Source organism: Raphanus sativus, chromosome 5 (genome assembly GCF_000801105.2).
Source record: "Raphanus sativus cultivar WK10039 chromosome 5, ASM80110v3, whole genome shotgun sequence".
Lineage (NCBI taxonomy): Eukaryota > Viridiplantae > Streptophyta > Magnoliopsida > Brassicales > Brassicaceae > Raphanus > Raphanus sativus.
This window is the reverse complement of record NC_079515.1, coordinates 32,921,660-32,947,356: the sequence shown is the minus strand read 5'-3', so window position 1 is coordinate 32,947,356 and position 25,697 is coordinate 32,921,660. Positions and strand designations below refer to the sequence as shown.

Sequence of the window (25,697 nt, the reverse complement as noted above, 5' to 3'; positions counted from 1 at the left end):
ATCATGTCTATGAAATCGAAACAGTCCGTCTCCATATAAATCACGTCGCAGGAAAACTTTCTTAAACAAGACATTGTCCATATAAGCTTTTAGGGGTGGGCGTTCGGGTACCCGTTCGGGTTCGGATCGAGTATTTCGGATTTTCGGGTATTTCGGTATAGGAGTATAATACTCGTTCGGGTATTTCTTTACTTCGGGTCGGGTTCGGGTATTTTTAGTTCGGGTTCGGGTATTTCGGGTCGAGTTTTCGGATATTTAGATTTTGGAAAAAAATATTAAAATTTACATTTCTCAAATTTTTTTGTATTTAAAAAATATAAATTTCACTTAACTGATTTTTTTATTTTCTGACAATCGAATGATTAATAAATTTGAAGATAACATTTTACAAATAAAAGATAATAAATTGATTATTATTTTTAAATTTTGGATGTAATTTTTGTTAATGCATGAAATAAAAATCTTGACATGCATTTTAAGTGAGTAAAAATTTCACATTTTTCCAATTATTATGTAAATTATCTAATTTTGAACTATGTGCATAATAAAAATAAACATTTTGAATAAAATTAAAGAAGTAAACTAGGAATATAGACCTAAGTATACATATGTTCGGTTATCTTCGGATATCCATTCGGGTTCGGGTATTACCCGTTCGGGTTCGGATATCCAATCTCTCCTAATTCAATACCCGTTCGGGTATTTTGCTACTTCGGTTCGGTTTCGGTTCGGGTTTTTTCGGTCGGGTTCGGGTACGGGTTCAGGTATCGGGTAAAATGCCCACCCCTATTAGCTTTTCCATCTCTGCAGATAGGCTTTAAACAAAACTCTCTTTCGTTCTTAAAAGATGGTTGTTCTAGAAAAAAATGTTTTTAAAAAATAGTTAATTTATATTTTTTGAAAAATTTGCAAATTTTAAGAAAATTAATTGGTTTTATTAGATTACTATTAACCAAAAATTGTTGAAAATTGAAAATTACATAAAATAATAAGTTTATTATAGTGATTTAATATTTTTTTTTAATATGTGTGAAAACACTAAAAAATCTATCTTTTAAAAACAGAGAGAATAATAAATTATTACATAATAACAATAACAAAACCTTGGTTTTATCATTATAACAATTTTTTTCTTACACGCAGATGAAATTGCATTACTAGTTTTTTTCCAACTAATTTCATTATTATAGTTTCACTACTAGTATTATTTTCTTGCACATGCTCTAAGAACGTGAATATACACAGACAAATAATGAAATCTTTTTAGAATAAATAATATTATTTGCTAGAATATTGGAGGTTAAATGCACATAGCCAGAAAAAAGTAAAAAAATAAAATTTGATTAATGATTAATAATGTGTGTTTTGGAATTGAGGAGAGAGAGAGAATGGGTGGTCCACACACACTTGTTCTCCTAACACATATTTTTAATTAATGAATGAATTTTTTTAAATCAAACTAATGGATTTTCTCTGATTTTATAAAATATCGCCTTTATTTTTTTTCCTCATAATCTCACCATTTAAGTTAACTAATCACTCTCCACACTAATTTTCTTCGTTGCTTACGCGTTTGTAAAAGAGTTTCTTTTGGGCCTGCCCCTTTATCATTTGCAGCTTCCCCTCTCTCTCTCTTTCACCATTGACTCTCTCTCTCAAATCATCCTTTATTTCTGTGACTGCACTTTCGGAGAAGAAGAGGAGGAGAGAGAGTAAAATAAAAAATAAAAAATAAAATAGAAGGCAGTGGCTTGCAGCTAAATCAATACCATCACCACCCCACACACTATTCCACTTTTATTTCCACATTAAATTTTTCCTCTTCATTTGTAATTTCTTTAGATATTTTTTTCCAAACAAAAGTCTGTTTTTTTTAAAAAAATTTGTTCGGACACTCCGATTTGCCGAGAACCGAGTCCCGGTTTCTTACTTAATAAACCACTTCCTTTCTCAATTAGAATCGATCTGTGTCCAAAAAATTGATTGTAGCGACTGTGTTCCGACGACATGAATACCGGTGGTCGGCTAGTCGCCGGTTCACACAACAGAAACGAGTTCGTTCTGATTAATGCCGATGAGAGTGCCAGAGTAAGAACCAAACAACCAAACCTCTCACCTTTATTTTAATCTAAGAACTGTCTTTTGGATCTGGGTTTCTCTGTTTCTGTGCTAAAGTCTTTTCCTTTTTCTCTCTTCTGGATCTGTGGTAAAAATTCAATTAAGATTTAGGGTTCATTCTCCACATTTTGCAATTAATCTATTAATTGAATGTGTCGGTGGCAAGTGTTTGATACGTTACCAGTTTGCCGACACAAAAGTTGCAATAATGAATCTGAGATCCAAATCTATTTCTTTTAGATTTTTTTCTACTGTCACTATGAGCTGATAGATACATATTTGCTGTATTGGTGCAGATAAGATCAGTGCAGGAGCTGAGTGGGCAGACATGTCAAATCTGCGGAGACGAGATCGAACTGACTGTGGATGGAGAACCTTTCGTGGCTTGTAACGAGTGCGCGTTCCCTGTTTGTAGACCTTGCTATGAGTACGAGAGACGAGAAGGCAATCAAGCTTGTCCTCAATGCAAAACCCGTTACAAACGGATTAAAGGTTTCTGTTTTTGATTCGTGTTAGACACTGTGAGAGGACTTGTTAGAGACTTGTCCTCAGTGTTGTTGTTTTGATAGGAAGTCCGAGGGTTGCAAATGATGAAGAGGAAGATGGTATTGATGATCTAGACAACGAGTTTGAGTACGAGAATGGTGGGATTGGTTTTGATCAGGTCTCTGAAGGTATGTCTGTCTCTCGTCGCCACCACTACTCTGATTTGGATTCTGCTCCACCTGGCTCTCAGATTCCATTGCTTACTTATGGCGATGAGGTAATAATCTCAATTCGTTTGCTTGCTCACACATCTTCAGTATACTTTCATCTAACTTACGTTTTTTGGCTTTTGTTAATTATCACAGGACGTTGAGATTTCTTCTGACAGACATGCTCTTATTGTTCCTCCTTCAATTGGTGGTCACAGCAATAAAAGTCACCAAGCTTCTCTCTCTGACCCAACCATTGCTGGTAAAATTCTTGGACTTTTAACTTAAATGAGTACAAAATGTGTTGGATGGTTACTGAGTTTTCATTTTGCTTTTGTGTAATTGCCAGCACATCCAAGACCTATGGTACCTCAGAAAGATCTTGCGGTTTACGGTTATGGAAGTGTGGCTTGGAAAGATAGGATGGAGGACTGGAAAAGGAAGCAGAATGAGAAACTTCAGGTGGTTAAACATGAAGGAGATCCTGATTTTGAAGATGGTGATGATATCCCAATGTAAAGACACAACACACACACACAAAGTCTTTTGGTTTTTATGTTTCTGTTTCGTTTTCCTTATGAATCATTTTTTTAAATTGTGTTTTTAGGATGGATGAGGGAAGGCAGCCACTGTCTAGGAAGATACCAATCAAATCAAGCAAGATAAATCCATACAGGATGTTGATTGTTCTACGTCTTGTGATTCTTGGTCTCTTCTTTCACTACCGTATTCTTCACCCTGTCAAAGATGCTTACGCGCTCTGGCTCATATCAGTCATTTGTGAGATATGGTTTGCTGTTTCATGGGTTCTTGATCAGTTCCCTAAGTGGTACCCTATCGAGCGAGAAACATACCTGGACAGACTCTCATTAAGGTAACTTGAATCACCACACTTGGAAGAAACGATAAAGACTTTGTTTCGGTAATAATAAATATAATTTTCACCTTTTTTTTTAATGTTTTGCAGATATGAGAAAGAAGGCAAACCATCAGAACTATCAGCGGTGGATGTATTTGTCAGTACAGTGGATCCGTTGAAAGAGCCTCCGCTTATTACAGCAAACACTGTCTTGTCTATTCTTGCGGTTGACTATCCAGTTGATAGGGTTGCTTGTTACGTATCTGATGATGGTGCTGCTATGCTTACTTTTGAAGCTCTTTCCGAGACTGCTGAATTCGCAAGGAAATGGGTTCCTTTCTGTAAGAAATATAGCATCGAGCCACGTGCTCCTGAATGGTACTTCTGCCATAAGATGGACTACTTGAAGAATAAAGTCCATCCTGCTTTTGTCAGAGAACGGCGAGCCATGAAGGTTACTACTTAACTTTGCTTCCTTTTTTTAATAAGTTTGTTATATTAAAAGAATATGTTTGGCTTTGGATATTGATTTGGAAGATTGTGTGTGTTTTGACAGAGAGATTATGAAGAATTTAAAGTGAAGATCAATGCTTTAGTAGCAACGGCACAGAAAGTGCCTGAGGATGGTTGGACTATGCAAGACGGTACACCTTGGCCTGGCAATAGTGTAAGAGATCATCCCGGCATGATTCAGGTGAGTTTCATTTCATCATATGCTGCTTTTATTTCCAAAAAGTCTTTATACTCTCAACATCATTTAGTTCTTTACATTTTCTAAACAAAAACATTATTAGCTATTCACCTAGCCACAATTTGACCAATAGTAAAATAGGCCGCATAATATCATTGGTCATATGCATAATTTTTTTAAAGCATCATCTAGTTTGGTACAAAATAAAATTCAATAAAACGTCAAGTATTTAAAAACAGGAGGAGGAGTATGTAATATGCTTCATATGTAAACTTTATTGGTCTTCTTGTAATAGGTTTTCCTTGGAAGTGATGGTGTACGTGATGTGGAAAACAACGAGTTGCCTCGGTTGGTTTACGTCTCTCGTGAGAAGAGACCTGGATTTGATCACCATAAGAAGGCTGGAGCTATGAATTCTCTGGTAAATTATTAACCTTCTCTTTGTAGATTCATAATCACCTTGTCATTTCAAACGGTTCTTGACTCTTTGATTCATCCACAGATACGTGTCTCGGGGGTTCTGTCAAATGCACCGTATCTTCTGAACGTCGACTGTGATCACTACATCAACAACAGCAAAGCTCTTAGAGAAGCAATGTGTTTCATGATGGATCCTCAGTCCGGAAAGAAAATCTGTTACGTTCAGTTCCCTCAAAGATTCGATGGGATTGATAGACACGATCGATACTCAAATCGCAATGTTGTCTTCTTCGATGTAAGTAACTGCATGCATCCACCAGTCTTCTTTCTTGAACCATTCATGTACATTTCTTTTCCAACTAATAATGAATCATTGGGGTTTTACAGATCAATATGAAGGGTTTGGATGGGTTACAAGGGCCTATATACGTTGGGACAGGTTGTGTATTCAGGAGGCAAGCACTTTACGGATTTGATGCACCGAAGAAGAAGAAGGCTCCGCGTAAGACATGCAACTGCTGGCCAAAATGGTGTTTCATGTGCTGTGGTTCAAGGAAGAACCGTCAAGCAAAGAAGGTGGCTGCGGATAAGAAGAAGAAGAATAGGGAAGCGTCTAAACAGATCCACGCTCTAGAGAATATTGAAGAGGGTAGCGTCACTAAAGGTAACAACACTACAGTTACCGTATGTATATGATATATAACACTCCTTTTGGTGTAAGCAACGTTTGCTATAAAAAAATATTGCTTTTTTTTTGTTGCTAGGATCTAATGTAGAACAATCAACGGAGGCAATGCAGTTGAAGTTGGAGAAGAAGTTTGGTCAGTCTCCTGTGTTTGTTGCGTCTGCTCGTATGCAAAACGGTGGGATGGCTAGAAACGCAAGCCCTGCTTGTCTGCTTAAAGAAGCTATCCAAGTCATTAGTTGTGGATATGAGGATAAAACCGAATGGGGAAAAGAGGTAAGCAACTCAACTCAACTCCTCACTTTCTTTTCTTGTATCGATTCTTTAATTTTTGATCCTTGTTCTCTAGATTGGGTGGATCTACGGTTCTGTTACTGAAGATATTCTCACGGGTTTCAAGATGCATTCTCATGGTTGGAGGTCTGTTTACTGCACACCCAAGTTACCTGCTTTCAAAGGATCAGCTCCAATCAATCTTTCAGACCGTCTTCATCAAGTTCTTAGATGGGCTCTTGGTTCCGTTGAGATTTTCTTGAGTAGGCATTGTCCTATTTGGTATGGTTATGGAGGTGGTTTGAAGTGGCTTGAGAGGTTGTCATACATCAACTCTGTGGTTTACCCTTGGACCTCTCTCCCTCTCATCGTTTACTGTTCTCTCCCTGCCATCTGTCTTCTCACTGGAAAATTCATTGTTCCTGAGGTGAAACATTCAATCTTGAGCTCTCAAAGTATGAATCTTTTACCTCATGAGTTTGTGTTCTGAATTGGTTCTTTGTTTTTTGCAGATCAGCAACTATGCAAGTATCCTCTTCATGGCCCTCTTCTCGTCCATTGCTATAACGGGTATCCTGGAGATGCAATGGGGCAAAGTTGGGATCGATGATTGGTGGAGAAATGAACAGTTTTGGGTCATAGGAGGTGTCTCTGCGCATCTCTTTGCTCTCTTCCAAGGTCTTCTCAAGGTTCTTGCTGGTGTGGACACTAACTTCACGGTCACGTCAAAAGCAGCTGATGACGGAGAGTTCTCAGACCTTTACCTCTTCAAATGGACTTCACTTCTCATCCCTCCGACGACTCTCCTCATCATAAACATGATTGGAATCGTGGTCGGAATCTCTGATGCTATAAGCAATGGATACGACTCATGGGGACCGCTTTTCGGAAGATTGTTCTTTGCACTTTGGGTGGTCATTCATCTTTACCCTTTCCTTAAAGGTTTGCTTGGGAAACAAGATAGAATGCCGACCATTATCATCGTCTGGTCCATCCTCATTGCTTCTATTCTTACACTTCTTTGGGTTAGAGTTAATCCGTTTGTGGCGAAAGGTGGTCCTGTTCTTGAGATCTGCGGTTTGGACTGCTTGTGATATTGGTTGGTGAAAAAGGTTTGGTTCCCACGGATCAAGAGATGGTTATATACCTCCTCTTAAGACTCCTTCACTGTGTTCATTACATAATGACAAGAAAAGAAAAAAGGGTTTACATTTGTTACTTTTTGCAAGAATGTGTTGTAGATATAGATGAAGAAGAAGAAGAAGAAGAAGAAAGAAAGAAGCTGTGGTCTAGTATTTGTTTTGTTCTTTGGTCGTGAGAAACAAAGATTTGTTTTCAAATTATTCTTTAATTAAATATTTCTGTTCTCTTTGAATATTACATAAGAGGTGTTTCACTCTGTAATCTTTTTACGTAAAGAACTTTGATCTTATTTTCATTTAGAAAAAAAGGTGTTTCTCTATTATCTTTTTAAAAATGAATCTCGTTTTAGGGGCTTAATTACTGGACGCGTCTTCTTGTGAAGGTTGATGGGCTCAACCTCTTCCATCGTCTATATCATGTTGGTTTGGCCGGGTATGAATGAACTGAGAATGGGTTATGCTTACAGCTTGGTTCTTGTATCAATAAATGTGGAGGGTTTCTGCTTTGGTTTGTGACAAGAGTGTCATCCCTGGTTTTCTATGAAGATCCAAATGGTTTAATTTGTGTTACGATATAGCTGGAGCTGATGGAAGTACCGGCTTAAGGCTGTGCGAGCTTTGAGGTCTCTGCTAAATTGGTTCTTTGGTTCTTAGGATAGGAAGTATTTTCAAGTCAACAAACAAGGGTCTTCGGCTTGCTTCTATTCGTACTTTGAAGATCGGCGCGCTCTTCTCCTGTGGTCACTTTCATCAGGACATCCACTTCAGTTCTCTATTATGAGTTTTTAAGCTTAAGTTTTAGTAACCCACCCTTATGTTTTATTCATGCCTTTGTAGTTTCGTCTGGCTCCGGAAGGATTGTGATCCTTGTCGGCTTATGGCTCCGGAAGGAATGTGTTTTTTGCCGGTTTTGTGTAAAAACTTTGATGTATTCAAATTAATGACAAAAAAAAAAAATGAATCTCTTTACTGTTCTTGTGTTGGTATGACTGGGTTATTGTTCAATCTCCTGCAAAGCTGTTCATGTGTTTTGTGTTATATAGAAGGTCAAATTGCTCGGTCATATGGGCAAGTGTGGCCCATTTAAGTATCATGTTGGCCCAATACGGCCTCTATCGAGATTGCTTTTGTGTGTGTTCGCTTATTGTGCTTTCATTTCTGCAAAGATGCAGTGCAGAACTGAGAATTATTTAAGTTAGTTACATATGAAAAGGACAATTTTTCCAATGATATAATATAAAAACGTGATTTTGTTTTTGTCACACTTCAACAAAAATACTCGTGTATGTGAATGTATGTCTACTGTATGTCACGTCTACTATTACTTTGGCTGCGGAAATTAAAATGTGGGTTTGTACTTGTACGTAAGTGACACGAATTCATAAGGATTTCATGGAGTGTTGCTCTCATATATTATTAATTATGTTTGATACTCAATTTGACTATTGACTCGTGTTTGAATAAAATAAAATAAAAATAGTGGTTGACTTGTCGGTATTGAGAGTTTTTTGACTTTTCACTTTTATTAGTAAAGTCAGCCTTTTTCTACCACGTGTTAGACACAATTTTTGTTCTCTGCAGGCTCTGTGGCCATGTGTCGATGCTCAATGGATTACTTATCTTTTAAGTTCGGAAGCATTTATTTGTCGAACAATAAATTTATTGTAGCTGTAGGTGTGATGTGTCAAATCTCTTAGTATACCATGTAAAACGTGGAGTATACCAAATGAAACGTAAGTTTTGTTATAACAAAGAGAAAACATTCGTTGACAGGATATGTTTTTATATTTCCAAAAAGGTACGTTTTTATACTGAAAGTTTGATCACGACAACATCTAACTGCACTCGCAGTTTGATTTGTTTTTTTTTTTTTGGCATTAGCAATTGATGATCCATAACACCTCGATTCGTCATTCAACTTTAGGTCAGGTAGTAGATTAAGTCTATGTTGCTGTAAAGACTTATGTAGATGACCACAAGACGAGAATATCTATAGCAAATAATAATTTTCAAAATCTTGGGCTTTCTTTGAGAAATCTAGTCGTCTAGATTAACATTGAGCTGACATTTAACTGTTACATATTTTGACCGCTATCATATTTCAGTGCAGCATAACTCAAATTTCATTATGCCGTGTCTATCCATAATTCACAGAATCACAATAATCAATAATTTTGTGGGACAGAGGAGAAATTCGATCCAACAGAACCATGGAAATATGATTTAATAGAAGGTTCAGATGAACACTTACCGTATCTTCTTTCTCGAGCTTAACTTTTTTATATTAATAACAATTTGGTTAATCAAACTAGAGTAGTAATAGCAAAAAGTTTACATACATTGCCGTCTTTTATTTTTATAAACTAAAGTTGTCAAAAAATATGCGCACAATATTACAATTAAGAAGGGATTAACTAGGTTAGCTACCATTGAATACCGGAGAGAAATCTTTTGTAGAGTATTTTGAATCAGGCCAACAAAAATTCAAAAGACAGAAAGTGATTTATCTAACACCGTAGGCCCATGATAGACTTTGATTTTCAGTGTTCTTTGAAGCGCATGATGATAAGTCTGAACATTTGCCTGTATTTACAGGTACATTTTATATATGAATGAATTGATCGAGTATAAAAATTTGTTATTTAAACATCAAAGAACGTTTACTTGTTTTACGAGAACTCAAAATTGAAGTCTGTTTTACGACAACAAATATAAAACACCGTGCTGGACACAAAGTATAAACATGATATTTTAATATAACGAAAGATGTAACAGACACGACATAAGCGTTAATTATACAGTAGCTTTCGTTTGGTAACGTCCATAAACAGTAGCTTGTAATTTTAAAATAACATTGTGGAATCCGAATTTTCATGTCGATCATTTTTCAGGTCATATTTTAATGGACTTTTAGTAAAAAGGACCTTGGACTACAGATAGATCGTAGAATAATCACTCGACTAAAAGTTCAACAAAAAAACTGTCAAAATTTGAACTCCGTTAACGTTTTTCATCCTCTATCTAAAATAAATGATGATAAACATTAATATTTGTAAGTTGAAAATTTATAATGTTAAAAAATAAATAAAATTTTCTTACTGTTCAAAAATAGTTGGAGGGCTTATCAATATATCCCATTAAATATTTTAAAAGCATTTATTATCACTTATGCATTGTTTAAAAGTTATTAATAAATTTTCATACATTATTTCATCAATCTTATAACCAATTTATCAAGGTTTATAAATATTTTAATACTTTGACAAATGATTAATACTCCCTCTGTTTGAATATAAATTTTTTATATTTTTTGCACATGCATTAAAAAAATACAAATTTCTATATCATTTATTTTGGTTATATAAAAATATTATTAAATAAAACTAATTCAACTAATAAAAACACAGTATTTTGTTATTGATTATAAAGTTCAAATGATATTAAATTCTATTTAAAATAACAAGAATATCAATTATTTTGAAATAATTTTTTTTACTAAACATCACTTAAAGTAATACGGAGATAGAAATGCTTAACAGTAACTTCATAACTTTTTACAATTTATGCTATTTTGTTAGAGTAAAATAATGCAGGTCTATTCATGATATTACAGAGACAATAAAGCAAGAAAATAGATAAAATATATTGTTTTATTTATCAATATGGTAGAGCAGAAGTATAATGTATCAGATCGATTCGAAAAGAAGAAGAATAACCATGCATTATTTTTTTGGAAATCTTGTAAACACAAGAAGAAAGTCGGCATCTTACTCTAAGTATCTATTCTGAGTTCATGAATTAAAGATAACAATAGAATTTGAAAATAATTAATTTAGGATTTATAAATTAAAGATCAAAATTATTTTTAAAGGCCTGTATATGATTATAAGAATTTTCAACAGTGCATAACTGATAATAAAGATTTTAAACATTTAATAATTTTTAGTGATAAAATTATTCAACTATTTTGAATAAAAAACCTCTCAGTTAAGTTTCCAACATTATGAATTTTTAATTTATAAACTGTTAATATCTGTCATATTTAGTTATCATATTTTAGACGGAAGATAACCGACATAAATGCAATTAAAATTAAGAATTTTTTCATTAAATTTTAGTTGATTGGAAGTTTAAACATATAAATAGTCATACATATGTTTTCAATAATTTTCATATTTTTATATTTTATAAATTTTGTTTGTTATTTTTTCATTATAAAGGGAAAATCAAAAGTTCTAAGGAGACAATAAAAGTTAAGAGTGTTTTTTTTCTATTTTTCCCTTTTAATTTTATTAACTACTAGAAATCCCCTAGTCTATATTTGAGAAATGATTTGCCACATGTCTTCTCTACAATCGTTTTCACAAAAAAAATTGTGACGTGGCTATTAAGATTGATGACATGTCATATGGTTAAATATGACATGAACAATTACATTTAATGCTAATATATATTTTTGGAAATCTTTTTAGAATATGGTAATAACTCATATATTACATTTAATATTGATTTATATTTTTGGTAAACTTTGTAGAATATGGTAATAACTCATAAATCATCACTAAAATAAATATATTCAAATATGATATTTTAAATTTCGAAATATTATATAATTTTACTTTTATAATAATAAAATTTTTACTATCTAAAATTTTCTAATTTTTCTTGAATTAAAAAAAAATAAATCGTAATATCATTAGTTTCTTTTACATATCTACAAATTATATAAATATTATTTAGTTTTAAATTTTGATAACTATACAATTTTATATGATTTTAGTAGTTTTGTACAAGTTGATATAATAATTTAACCAAATGAAATAAATAATTTTTTTATCTAAGATTTTAACTTTATATATATACATATATATTCTTAAATATAATTTAAAATATAAAAAAATTCTCTTAATTTTATGCTTAATTAATGATATTTTTATTAATTATTAGTCAAAATAATAAAATATATAATATTAATAAATTATATTTTAAAATATAAAATTTAACTTTTAAGAAATTCATCACTACACATGGTGCATGAAAATACCTAGATTAATAATGGTGACATAGCTACTAAAATTGATGACATATCTTATAGATTAATATGACATGGATAATTATATACAATGTTAATTTATATTTTTGATAAAATTTTTAAAATATGGTAATAAATCATATATTATATTTATTATCGATTTATATTTTTGGACTTTTTAAAAATATGGCAATAATGCATAAATCATCATTAAAATAAATATATTCAATTATGGAATTTAAAATTTTGAAATATCATTTAAATTAAAAATATTTCAAAAATATATACATATTTTTAGAAAATTATAAAATTAAATCATAAAATCAAATTAAATCGTAAAATCATTAGTTTCTTATATATATTTACAGATTTTATAAATATTGTTTAATTTTAATTTTTGACAATTCTGAAATTTTACATATTTATTTAATATATTTAATTAAAATAAATAGATAGAAAAATCTACCTAAGATTATAATTTTAAATATATACATGCACATTCTTAAATATAATTCAAAATAAACAAAATTGATTTTATCTTAATTTTAATGTTCAGTTAAATCAAATTTATATTAAAATATTGATAAGAAAAATTATAATATTAATATAAAATAAATATAATTTATATTTATATTTTAAAAAATATTTTAAAATTCTTTTACTGCACATGGTGCAGGAAAACACCTAGTTAATTCGTAAGTACATAGTTTTATAGCACTATTTCCCATGTCCGTCGCACATCCTTTAGTAATACAGTACAACTATCAAGTTGAGATGCCAAATTGCCAATTGCTGAGGCTATTTAATACAAGTGGCAACAACTCTCAAAAGTTTTTCTTTTATTAAACTCAAAAGAAAGAATGGGTAAAGACTGAATAACTATTACCCTTTTCCATACGAATATTTTTTCTTCTGTCTCCTAAAAAAGTGAAGGTACGTTAAACGTCCACAGATGCTCAATCAAATAAAACACGACTCTAATGATTTTTGTGCATAAATGTATATGTATGAGTATGATATTAACATTTAGACCCAAAAATGATATTAGTTTTTTTTTAAATGCGTAGTCATTTAAGTGCGCATTTGTAATATCAGTTTAGGTTTTAGCTGCACCTAGTTTGATACGATATTCTACTTATTTAATTTTTAGAAAGAGACAAGTTGATTATCATTAAAAAAAAGAAGGCGTTATCGTACACGCCTGAACTTAATTAAGCTGATCATGCGTTGATCTCCGGCCTGGCAACGTTAAAATTGTTTTAAAATTGCAAGTTGAAGGGATATTCTTATAATAATCCTTACGTCTAATCGCTTTGTTAATGCGAATTTAACTAAGGATTAGAGTAGGCGATAGGCGCGCGCACACACATACACATGCGAAACTGCTTAAATAATAATCGATTTCCATATTTGGATCGGTCTCATCTAAATTTATTTTATTTTAATAATTCTATATTCGAACTAGTATTGTAATGCAATCGGTATCAAACTGAGAATTTTTTGTAAGGAATTGACCGGTGAAAAGCTTTTCCAATATCACCGTACAATATTTTTTGAAAATCACAAGCAAAATTATCGTATTGAATAATTAGTTAAAAGGGACATCAGGTTAATACAATTATACAAATGTCACATTATGACCATTGAGTTTTAACAATTTCTTTTGTATTTTAAATTCTAATATGGTTTTTATCAACGAGTTAAAGAAAAATATGTGCTGCTTAATTCACCAAGTAGAAACTAAGTACGAAATTAACCAAGTGGTCACGTGTAAAAATGTAAATATACCAACTAGGTCAACTTGTGAGCAACTTGCTCAGATTTTGAAAAAAAAAACGAATTCGAGATGGTCGTCAAGTTACTCCCACTATAAAATAAAACTCAGGTTAATATAATAACTATCAATAGTTAATCACGTGTTCAGACTTCAGACTAGAAAGTTGAACCTACGAGTAATCGCTGAACCATTCTAGGTCAATATGTCTGTATGGAGACAAGAATATGTTATATAGTTCCATTTTGTTGGGTGTAATTAATAATTATATATAGTTCCATTTCAAATGTCATTCCATTTTTATCTATTTAAAACTTTGCTTTGCATGCTTTATTTCGGACCTATATTTTCTTATCATCTTGTACATCTTGTACATAGACATTTAGTTTTACTTGTCATTTTTATTTAACAGTTTTTAAAAAATTTCTTAGATATCCTTATAAAACGAATGAAATATTCAATTCCTATTTTTATGAAAACTATAATTTATCGAAGTTGGCAAATATTTTAAGAACATAGACTGGAGAAAGAAATATCGAAAACGAAGAATATTTCCTGGGTCAAACTGTCAAAAGAAATTAAACAACAATATGTATTTTGCTTTAATCTTTTGGAACAATAGCAGTTTACTCACTGTAACAAGGTTTTTTTTTTAGATGAATAAATTTAAAATTCCTTTCAAAAAAAAAAAAAAAAAGATAAACCGAGGATCCAATACATGTGCAGACTTACTTGCCAAACAAGCTATCCAAGAACAAACATATTTTATCTTTCACGGTTTTGTCTCTAATGTAATACTAAATGCCACAACCAATGATTACTTTGATCATTAAGAACGTAAATGTTTCGTGGCAAGAGAAACACGAACTTTGGAATAAATGGGCCGTAGGTAAGGCCCATAAAAGTCACGTGCGCTGGCCTTCCATCACCGACACCGTCCAGAGTGAACCTTTGACGTCGGCAATAACCAACACCGCACTCGTGCGAGACAGGCGCTTTTTGTACGGCACGGCTCCTATCTCAACTTGACCTTCAAGCTCGCCGTTCAGGCAAATCTCCTTCTTATTATTTGAGGAGACCATTTATAAATAAACCTTTTAATCATGTGTGATTAACAAGTTTGCCATTACTTACTTGGCATCACCACAATCCACCTCACAACTTTTTTTTCAAAAACCCTTTCTTACCTAGACTTATTACAGTCATGCCATTGCCTAAAACATATAGTATCTCCTTCATTTTATGCATCTATGTACCATTATGTCTTTACAATTAATTGTGGAGAAAATCGTATTAATTGTGTGACTGTTTCGGAAATCTATAAATGGAATATTCATAAAGGCAACATTGATTATTTGACTTAATCACAAGTCTATATTATTGTTTTCATAGTACATCATAAAAAGTTGACTCGAACATGGTCATGTTAATTGGTCACGATTTTGTGATGTATCTTAACATAATGTTTTGGTCATGTTAATTTGTTACGTGTGTTGATATGAACGATAATATCAAATCCGGTAGGGTTTTTATAATGTTATACAAAATTAGTAGGATACTATGATATCAATAGTCACAATTGATAGGGTTTTGACTATATATAAACGATTCATATTTTTCTGATATTAAATTTCTTTATGATTCTTAATTATACATGCCATTTTTAAGGACTGAAAAATATAAATGATTCATAATTATGTTATATTATAAAACTTTAGTACATGAAATTTATTTTGATGAATATTTTTTGTATTTTATGGAATATGTGACATTTATTTTGGGATAGACAATATACATTATTTTATATTGTAATATCAAAATATCGTATATAAAACATTTTGAGCAATCTTGAAAATTGTAAAATACATTCAAAAAAGAATTCTATATTAAATTTATTGTAATCCCTAAAATTTTGTAAAAATACATTTTGATTACAAAATTATCATTAATGGTGACAAACATTAAACTTGGAAATTTCTATAATTTTTTCTGATTAATTTTAAGGCGAATACCATTTTTAATATTGACTTCCTTAATTTCTGCCATATGCATATAATACTTTCTATAATTATCTAAAAATCTACGATTATAATCCTATACGAAATTAATAGGTTAGTCTGATATATATAGTCACAACTGAAAGAGTTTTGATTATATATACAATTCATATGTTTATAATATTAAATTTCTTTATGATTCATAAATGATACATGATATTTTTAGGGAGTAAAAAATATAAAAGATTCATAATTATGTTCTTCTACAAAACTTTAGTAGGTGACATTTATTTTAAATATTTTTATATTTTATGGGATACATGACACTTATTTTTGGGACTGAACAATACAAAATGTTCTATATTGTAAAATAAATATCGTATATAAAAATTATGAGCAATCTTGAAAAATTGTAAAATCCATTCAAAAAAAAATCCATATTAATTTTCTTGCAATCCCTTAAATTTTGCAACAATACTTTTGATTACAAAATATCATAAATGGTGAAAGATATTAAATTTGAAAATTTATATAATTATTTCCGATTAAATTTAGAGAACTAACCATTTTTAATGTGAACTTCCTTAATTTTCGCCATATGTGTATAATAATTTCTATAATTATCTTGAAATCTACAATTATAATCCTATACGAAATTAATAGGATAGTCTTATATATAGTCAAAATTGATAGGGTTTATGATTCATATTTTATAATATTTAATTTCTTTAGATTCATAAATAATACATACCATTTTTAGGGACTCGAAAATATGATTATAAAACTTTGGTAGATGACTTTTATTTTTATTAATATTTTTATGGGAAATGATAACACAGTGGGGGTTAATATAAACTGTTTTATATTGTAAAATCAAAATATCGTAAATAAAAATTTATGAGCAATCTTGAAACATTATAAAATACATTCAAAAAGGAATTCTCTATTAAATTTCTTGCAGTCTATTAATTTTTGCAACAAAAAAATTATTAGAAATTTTTTATAAATGGTGACATACATTAAATTTGGAAATTCATATAATTATTTCCGATTAAATTTAAGGAGAACGTCATTTTAATGTGGATTTTTTTAATTTTCGCCCTATACATATAATACTTTATATAATTGTCTGGAAATCTAAGAACAATTAAGGATTTGCAACATTACTTTGTGGCAACATCTAGATATATCAGGTGATGAGAAAAGAGATCGAATCCAACAATCAAACTGTAGCCCCTGGTCTCGTGTTTCCTCGAAACTTTTTAGTAAAAACACTTTTTATAAATAAAAGATAAATTAGAAGAGGCTCATATATATTTTGAATTATAATGAATTTAAGGTTCGATAAAGGGTCTATTTTAAAATTTTGAGTCTTAATAAGTCCACTAAATTTGAAAATTCATATTAGTTTCTTCTTTTTTCTATTGTTTTCCAACTTAATATTATTTACTTCAATATATTTATTTTCTTTTACAATTTTTATGTACTTCAAAACCATTATAATTTTAATGAAATATAACGATTTAACTTCAATAATAAGACAATTACTGTTTATCAATCATAATAAGGTTATCTTTATCCGGATACTTCGGTAAGTTTTTTTGTTATTTAAAAAATTCAGTAAATATCTCATTCCAAATTAGTTTTCCTTACATTAATCTGGATATCAATGTTACTTATGCTAATCTATTCTATGTATAATATGTCATTTTCCGTGTTTTCAATATCTATAGATTAAATTTGTAATTTTTTTTTAATCCTTTCATCCCGCGCAGGGCGCGGGTAATCACCTAGTATCTTAGTATTTTAGTAATAATATTTCTTTTAATGGCTTACCTATTTTTCAGCAATTCATTACCATGGTAATCATATAAAATCACCGAATGATCAAGATAAAAATTAATAATGGTGTCTGGAATGTCCATATTATTTAACAGTGTTTATAGCTTTTGGTTTTGCTTGGCAACTTGTCTAATTAATGACCTTTTTTTTCTTAATTCCTTTAGTTTAATAGACCCGTTTAAGTTTTGATTATGATAGTGTTAAATAGTTCACTTGCATGTCGATGAGACTAGATATCACCAACAAGTTGCAGAGGTTTCATCCATTACATTTACATATATAGTATCAACTATCAATTTATACAATCTGTTCATATTGCCCTAATCTTCAAAACCAATTTTTCTTCTGTTAACTTTATACTATATATGTTTACAAAAAAAAATAAAAAATTATAATACTAAATATTTAGAAAAACTTTATAATCTATGAATTATTTACTCTATTTTAATGTTTTACATAAAAATGCGTGTTTTCTTTTCACACGGCTGAAACAGAGAGAGAACTCTCTTTTTTTATTTGGCGGCGCTGAATAAAAGAACAGTTTTACACAGACAAAAATATTTGTATATTTATCAAAGCTTAAACCTCGTTCTCTGTCTTAAAAAGAAACATCTCGTAAAATCTCTGTCTTTCTTTCTCTCTGCCTCTCTTATCTCTCTGTTTTTTTCTTCTCTCTCTCTCTCTGCAGAGTTTTCTTTCCTTCTAAGAAAAGAAAACAACACATTCTAAAAGTATAAAATAGGTTTATAAGCTTTAAGTAGTTCCAGAGGAGGATTTTAGAGGTTTTTATGTGTACCATAAAAGTGGCAAATCAAGAAGGAAACGTTGGTAAAAAAGCCGAGTTTACCACTCGAGAAGATGATCATGGGACGTTATCTGACATCGATCAATGGCTTTACTTATTCGCGGCCGAAGATGACCACCACCTCCACCGTGATAACGCTCTCGTACCTCCCTCGTCGTCTTCTCTTGTGTCAGGTTATAGCAGAGAGATGGAGATGTCTGCAATCGTCTCTGCTTTGACACATGTAGTCGCTGGAAATGTTCCTACTCATCAAGACGGTGGTGGTGGAGAAAGGACTTCGAATTCCTCTTCCTCCTCCGGGCATAAAAGGAGGAGAGAGGTGGATGAAGATGGCGGTGGCGGCAAAGCAGTCAAGGCACCTAATACTTTGACGGTTGATCAATATTTCTCCAGCGGCAGTTCTACTTCTAAAGGTAATTCATGGCACTATATGATTTAGGTTTGAATTATAATCGACATGAATACAAACTACTATGCTAAAAAATGATGGTAGTAGATTTTTTGTGCTGATAAATCTTTCTATTGTGTAAATACATATATATAAAAAAAGAATGGTCGACTTAAAACATAGAATATCTGAAAATAACGTTTTTCTTAATTTTGATAAAAAGTTCAAATTAATCGTGAGGGATTTTGAATTTGAAAGGTTTGTGGTAAGTATTTTACGTAGATATGTGATGTTTAAAATTATATACATCAAGTGAATGGTCACATCACATTTTTCTAAGTTAGAAATATAAAGAGTGCTTTTCAAAAAAAAAAAGGTGCTCTATTTGTTTTTTCCAAAAGAAGTTACCCTAACAGACTATACAAAACAACATCAACAATAGTTAATAATGTTTTTCTATATTCAAATCCAATGGGATCCATATAAGTAACGAGTTGTGTTTTCACGAGACTATCGAAAAATCTCAATTTGAAATTTATTGTATTGAAACCCCAATGCAAGGTGTTCTGTTACAAAATGTTTTTGAATTACAACAAAAATATAATATAATTAAAAAGAGAAAAAAGCTTGTGATTAAGGATGTACTCTATATAAGTAACAAAACTGTTTTTTTTTGTCGTCAAGTAACGAAACTGTTAGAATTGAAAATATTAAAAGTGTACTTGATTATCCGGACATATGCTTAAAGAGTTATAATAAAAAAATGTCTTGATATTAATTTACAAAAAAGGATGATGATGATATGCCAAAAGAATCCATATCCTTCCATTTGCCTCAAGAGTCGTTTTCCACTTGCTTCTTTTTACTACTTGTTCATTGCTCTTTGTCACCCATTTGCCTCGTCGCTTTCTCATAATCACTCAACATTTTTTTAAGGGCTTTATCTTTTTTTAATCCCTTTTAAATTAGAGTTAACTAACGAGTCAAAACAAAAGAGTGAAATTTTATGTTAATTTTTTTGTTTGTTTGTTCGCAGTGAGAGAAGGTTCGAGCAACTTGTCAGGTGGTTCAGGCCCAACATATGAATACATGACTACAACAAATGGTAACACCGAAACGTCGTCGTGTAGTGGGGACCAACCTCGAAGAAGATACAGAGGAGTGAGACAGAGACCGTGGGGTAAATGGGCGGCAGAGATTCGAGATCCGTTTAAAGCGGCTAGAGTTTGGCTCGGTACGTTCGACAATGCTGAGTCAGCTGCAAGAGCTTACGACGAAGCTGCTCTTCGGTTTAGAGGCAACAAAGCCAAACTCAACTTCCCTGAAAACGTAAAACTCGTTAGACCCGCTGCAACACAATCTGTGCCACCAACCGCTGTTCAGAGACCAACTCAATTAAGGAACTCAGGTTCCACAAGTACCCTTTTGCCCATAAGACCTGCTTCGGACCAAATCGTTCATTCTCAGCCGTTGATGCAACCGTATAACTTGAGTTACTCAGAGATGGCTCGTCAACAACAGTTTCAGCATCATCCTCATCATCAACAATCTAGGGATTTATATGATCAGATATCGTTTCCGTTGCGTTTTGGTCACAGCAGAGGCTCGACGATGCTATCTACGTCATCGTCGTCATCTCATTCTCGTCCTCTGTTTTCTCCAGCAGCGGTTCAATCGACGCCAGAATCAGTTAGCGAAACCGGTTACCTCCAGGACGTACAATGGTCACCAGACAAGACAAGCGATAATAACAACTATAATAATAGCCCATCCACTTGATGGAGTTGCTTTATTTCTTATATATATATATATTTTTTTTTTGTTCAAATTCTTATTTTTTTCTTTCACTATATATAGTAATAGAAAAGAGAAAAAATGATTATTTGTTATAGGGTTTAGGTTTGTATTGCTTTTTTCCATGCATGTTCTGTTTTTTCAATATTTATCATATGTATTTTGCATAATATTAACTTGTAAAACATGAGATAATTTGTTTACTCTTGAAAGGTTTCCTTAAAGATCACAGACATAGTCATAGATAATACTAATTAACGTGAACCAAAATAAGGATAAAAGAAATCAGATGAAGAATTTTAAGACAGTGAAAGTGTGAAACAACCTGAAAGATTCTTTCCACTGTAGTGCTTGTGGCTAACCCGGTTTTCTCAAGCTCTTAGTGCAGCTTTATGTACCATAGTCTCTTTGTGGATTTGGTGGCAAGTCTTCTTAACAAGATCTAAAAGCTTCTCCAAGTTTGTTGCCCATCATTCGGTAGCGACCTGGAAGCAGATTTTGCTATCAAGGCTTTGGAATTGGACACAACCATTTTAGATAGCTGCTGGTCTGCTTCCTGAAATATAAAACGGTCATAACTAGAATGGTGTTTAAGCTTATGTTTACCTCTTGGTTGAGAAGACAGATCTATCGACGCCCCATTTCTTCCTGTGTAATCAACACGACAACGAAATTACACCCAGATTCGAAACGAAAGAAAAAGTTGAAAATATGATCTGAGATATCGGGGGATCAATACTCTGGGAGAGTAAGCTCCGGTGAAGAAATTAGAGAGATAAGCTCAATATTGGGCCGATGTTACCTTTTATCTAATGGGCCGTGACATTTGTAAGACTCTTGTGACGACAAGAAGGAAGAAGCTTAGAAAAAAGGCCCATGATTACTCTAGCCTCGACAAACCCAACAGCAACATATACATATCTAGCAAGATTCCATGAATACGAGACATTCAAAAGTTCTAATGATTTTCCTCAAAAATTGTTAACCCTTACTACTAGCACTAGATGGACCCAGTATGAAAAAAATTCAAATTTGCCGCTAAACCATTATATTGTAATTTTTATATATTTTAAACTATTTATTATCTTGGTAGAAATTTTGCATGGTTGTTGGTGTGTCAACAAATGATTTATAACTACCAATATTATGGAAGATCGTAGTATATGAATATTCATGCCCTCAAGATGATGTTTATGTCATATTAATACACCCAACTTGGTGTTTTTTAACAACATGTAACCAGTGCCGTGCGAAGGCTATTAGGGGCCTGAGGCAAAAATGATTTAATTTATCTCAAACAATAGTATTATTTTTTTAATATGAACCAGAAAATAATTTTTTAATGATTTTGACATTATGTTTAAGAAAAATTAATCTTATGGAGATTAACGGTAAATGTTATATTTTGGTTACAACTGAAAATTTGTAAATATAAACTCAAACACTAGGGCTGGCAAAAAAATCCAAACCCGAAAAATCGAACCGAATCCGATCCGAAAAAGTAGCACCGAACCCGAATCGAAATTGATTAAATATCCGAACGGGTTCAAAATTTCGGTATTTAAAAAACCGAAACCGAACCCTATCCGAACCGAAGTATTTTAGGTACCCGAATGTATCAGAAATAAATTTATATACTTAAATATATACATTATTTTTATATATAATATATATTAAAAATATAAAAGATACCTTTAAATTTTCCAAAATACTCGAAAAATATATGCAAATAGTCAAAAGGAAATGTTTAAACTAGCTAAAGTATACTGAAAACACCAAAAATAGTTAAATATCTATTGATTCTTTATCCAAATATTCAAAGAAAACCAATTTATATGTTAAATTAAGGTATTTTGACATATATGTTATGATAATTTATATGTAATATATTATCTTTCTTATAGATTTTGAAAATTTAAAGTATATAATGAATTTTGAAAATTTAAAAACATTTTAAATGGGTTATCCGAACCCAAACCGAACCCGCAAAGATCCGAACTGAACCCGAACCGAAATTTAGAAATATCCGAATGGGGCTGAAATCTTTGACCCCGAAAACCCGAAATCCGAATGGACTGAACCGAAACCCGAATGGGTACCCGAACGCCCAGCCCTATCAAACACTATATGGAAGAAGTGTTTTTGACATATAAAACAATAAGACAAATAAATTAATGTCTACAACAATTAAACAGAAATGATTGTATTATTAAAAAGTATTAGAGCTAGTATGTTTTTCATTGATCATATTATCATTTTGATTGTATTATTATTTATGAATATGGGGACCCCAAATTGTATTGATATGAGAGGGGGTCTGAGGCCAATGCCTCAAAAATAACAAGGTGAGCACGGCTCTGCATGTAACACATACAATAATTTTTTCAAGAAAGAGTTTGTACGTAACACATGCAATCATCATGAATAATTCTAACAATAAACTTAAAAGAAGATGTTAGAGCCTCTATTTATACACATAAAATACTTATATCCATTGACATTTATTCGCAAACATAAACTCACGATGCAATCCATACATAAACAACACACAAACTATGAGATATTACATTAAACCCTTTTTTATGGAGGTAGGCTAGGCTGTACACATATGCATACAAACTCGATTATATTATATGTTTATTATGTAACATATAGTTTACATTCTCAATACTTCAAAGCAATTTTATCACATAAATCTCGGGATATCTTAGAACCTCTGGATATCACGCAAGATATTGATAAGCTCGTCATCATATATGTGCTTCTTAGCGATTGTGTATCGGCCTTTTCTTGTTAGCACTATTGTAATCCATATCAACCAATCCATCACCATCACTTCCTCCTCCGTATTGCCATGAGTTCCGACCCTCTTGATCCTTCTCCACAACCAATAGTGTTCTCTTCCTCACGATTACACGAATGCTTCGTGCTTAAAAACCAAACAAACTATCATCAGAAACTAATTTTTGTAGTTTATTTTAATATTCATCATGATGGCTACTTAATTAATATATACAACTATAAAGTCACGTATTGCATATGTGTGTTTATCAGCTATAAATTTACCTTGGGCAGGAGAAGAGATGAAGAAGATGAGAAGAAGTGCCAGGAGGAGAGACTTGTTGGGAACCCTAATTGCCATTTTTGGAAGAAACTCTCTTTTGTTTTTCTTTGGATGTATCTCTTTATCTTTTTATTGGACCTTTTTGTGTTTATATATAGGAGATGAATGATTCTATGGTGAGCTTAGGGTCCCAATTGAATATCAGAATTGAATAACGTTTTGGAAGTTATTGGGACATATGGGTCGAAGGATTTGACATCAATATTTCTATGTCTTCCAACATAAACATAAATTTACCCCCACAAAATTAATTTTTTTCTTTCTTGTTTGCAAATTGCAACCGAAAATGAAACAAATGATCTGCTTATGTATTAGTGTGGAGACGCGTTAAAACCAAAACACATACTTCAGTCTAGTTTAGCCATAAAACTGGTTTGCACCTTGTCTGGAATCAGATATATAGGTCGGTATGTATGCCAAACCATTGTCTAAACCATTCTTTGACTAACATTCGTTCAGTTGTACCTGTACCAGTTAAGTGCAATAAATTCATTGTGCTTGTAAGATAAAATTCGAGATGGAGTGGTCCTTTGATCATATGGAGATATTGAAATTGTGGTCCTTTAGAGGAATACGATCTATCAGAACATCGAAAACAAATGATTTTTTTTTTTTGCATCATCGAAAACAAATGATTTATATGGAAGTCTATGCATATAATGATAACCTATAGTTTACAACTTTACATCCTATTAATACTGTCTTTTGTTTGACCAAATCCAACTAATATTTTTTATATTCATGCATGTTATGCGCAGTCAAGCGTTAACGAAGAGAGATAGTAGTGTAAATGATCTAGCATGTCATACAAACCCTAAAATTGTAAACCATTTTTACTCTTTATCAATTAATTTTGGAAGTTCATAACGTTTTATAAGATCAGTTTTACAGGATTTGAAATTTAGTTACTACGATTATAGGCATGTACATTTTCATTTAGCTAAATCATGAATGGGAATCTCGTTGTTAATTAACGTGAAAATTGTACCTAATTCTTGTTAATTTCGATTAAAACAAAATAACATGGACCACGTCAGGGATGTAGATTGGAGTGTGGGGGGTCGGGGACATGAGAGAGTGTATAAATATAGCAAAAAGGACGTAAAGTTTGTAGAGTCATGTGTTTCCCAATACGCCATTCATTATTACAATTCAATTTCTTCACCTATAAAATTTTGAGACAAGAGTGGGTCTACTTTCTTTTTCCAATTATTTAAAAATCAAATCACTCAAAAAATAAAGTTTATTTATGTTATAATTCCACGTGAATAGAATATTATACATAATTTTATGATATTTCACTTCTTAGATTAATTTACAATATTCAAATATTTATGTGTTAGTTGAAGAAATTTTGACAATTTTGACAGTTCTGAAAATTCAAAATTAGAAACATTATACTAATGTTTTTTTCAAAAAGAAAAAGAAATTTTGACAGTTCTAGTGTAAACAGTATTGTGACCCGATTAGATCAAATGAGCCAATTTGTTTTTTTTGTTTTTTTGTTATTATTAAGATATCTACTCCTATGTAATAAATAGATATATTACCTGATATTATTATTTGTGGACCTAACTATTTTAAAATTCTTTGTGATAAGTTGTTCCAAAACAATAGAAACCGCTTAGGTTTGTGGTTTGACTATTGGTTTATTAATTCTGTATATCAAGTTATTTAGTTTGGATTCTAAAATAGTATTAATCTATGCAGAATATTGAAAACAATACTAACAAGATCTTTAGTATGGTACAAAGAATATGAATCAGACGTACATCTCACTCAGAATAGTGCAGTTAGACACGAATCCTCGTAAAATAAATATAATCATCTTTCTAATATTTTTATAGGTTTGAAAAAAATGGTGAAAAGAAACAAAGAATGGAAAAGCCTAGAGAGATTCAACCACAATGTCATGTACAAAGTATCAATGACAATCTCTAGACATTAGACAACCCCTGCTGATGAATGTTTTGTTAGTACAAAGAAAGTCGTGAGAGTATTTCTGTAACTTTTGTTTCTACTTAGGACCCGAGATTTTCAAAAACTTCTCAGGTTTTA

General features: G+C 31.6%; 3 protein-coding genes across 3 annotated transcripts; 2 read left to right on the top strand and 1 right to left on the bottom strand.

The window, feature by feature from the left end:
• Positions 1-1,569: 1,569 nt before the first annotated feature.
• LOC108861782 (cellulose synthase A catalytic subunit 6 [UDP-forming]) lies at positions 1,570-7,203 on the top strand. Its single transcript, XM_018635733.2, has 14 exons — positions 1,570-2,088; positions 2,415-2,610; positions 2,688-2,881; positions 2,970-3,075; positions 3,163-3,328; positions 3,421-3,687; positions 3,781-4,126; positions 4,229-4,366; positions 4,659-4,784; positions 4,866-5,078; positions 5,171-5,447; positions 5,548-5,744; positions 5,818-6,168; positions 6,254-7,203. The coding sequence occupies exons 1-14, from the start codon at positions 2,008-2,010 to the stop codon at positions 6,833-6,835; spliced, it is 3,240 nt and encodes a 1,079-aa protein (XP_018491235.2). The 5' UTR covers positions 1,570-2,007; the 3' UTR covers positions 6,836-7,203.
• Positions 7,204-18,113: 10,910 nt separating this feature from the next.
• LOC108859602 (ethylene-responsive transcription factor ABR1) lies at positions 18,114-20,720 on the top strand. The gene is made up of 2 exons (XM_018633513.2): positions 18,114-18,746; positions 19,758-20,720. The coding sequence occupies exons 1-2, from the start codon at positions 18,317-18,319 to the stop codon at positions 20,498-20,500; spliced, it is 1,173 nt and encodes a 390-aa protein (XP_018489015.1). The 5' UTR covers positions 18,114-18,316; the 3' UTR covers positions 20,501-20,720.
• Positions 20,721-22,982: 2,262 nt separating this feature from the next.
• On the bottom strand, positions 22,983-23,733 carry LOC108860080 (protein GOLVEN 2). Its single transcript, XM_018633992.2, has 2 exons — positions 23,582-23,733; positions 22,983-23,444 (listed from the first exon to the last, which is right to left on the bottom strand). Exons 1-2 carry the CDS (start codon positions 23,655-23,657, stop codon positions 23,281-23,283), a joined length of 240 nt encoding a protein of 79 aa, XP_018489494.1. The 5' UTR covers positions 23,658-23,733; the 3' UTR covers positions 22,983-23,280.
• Positions 23,734-25,697: the final 1,964 nt, after the last annotated feature.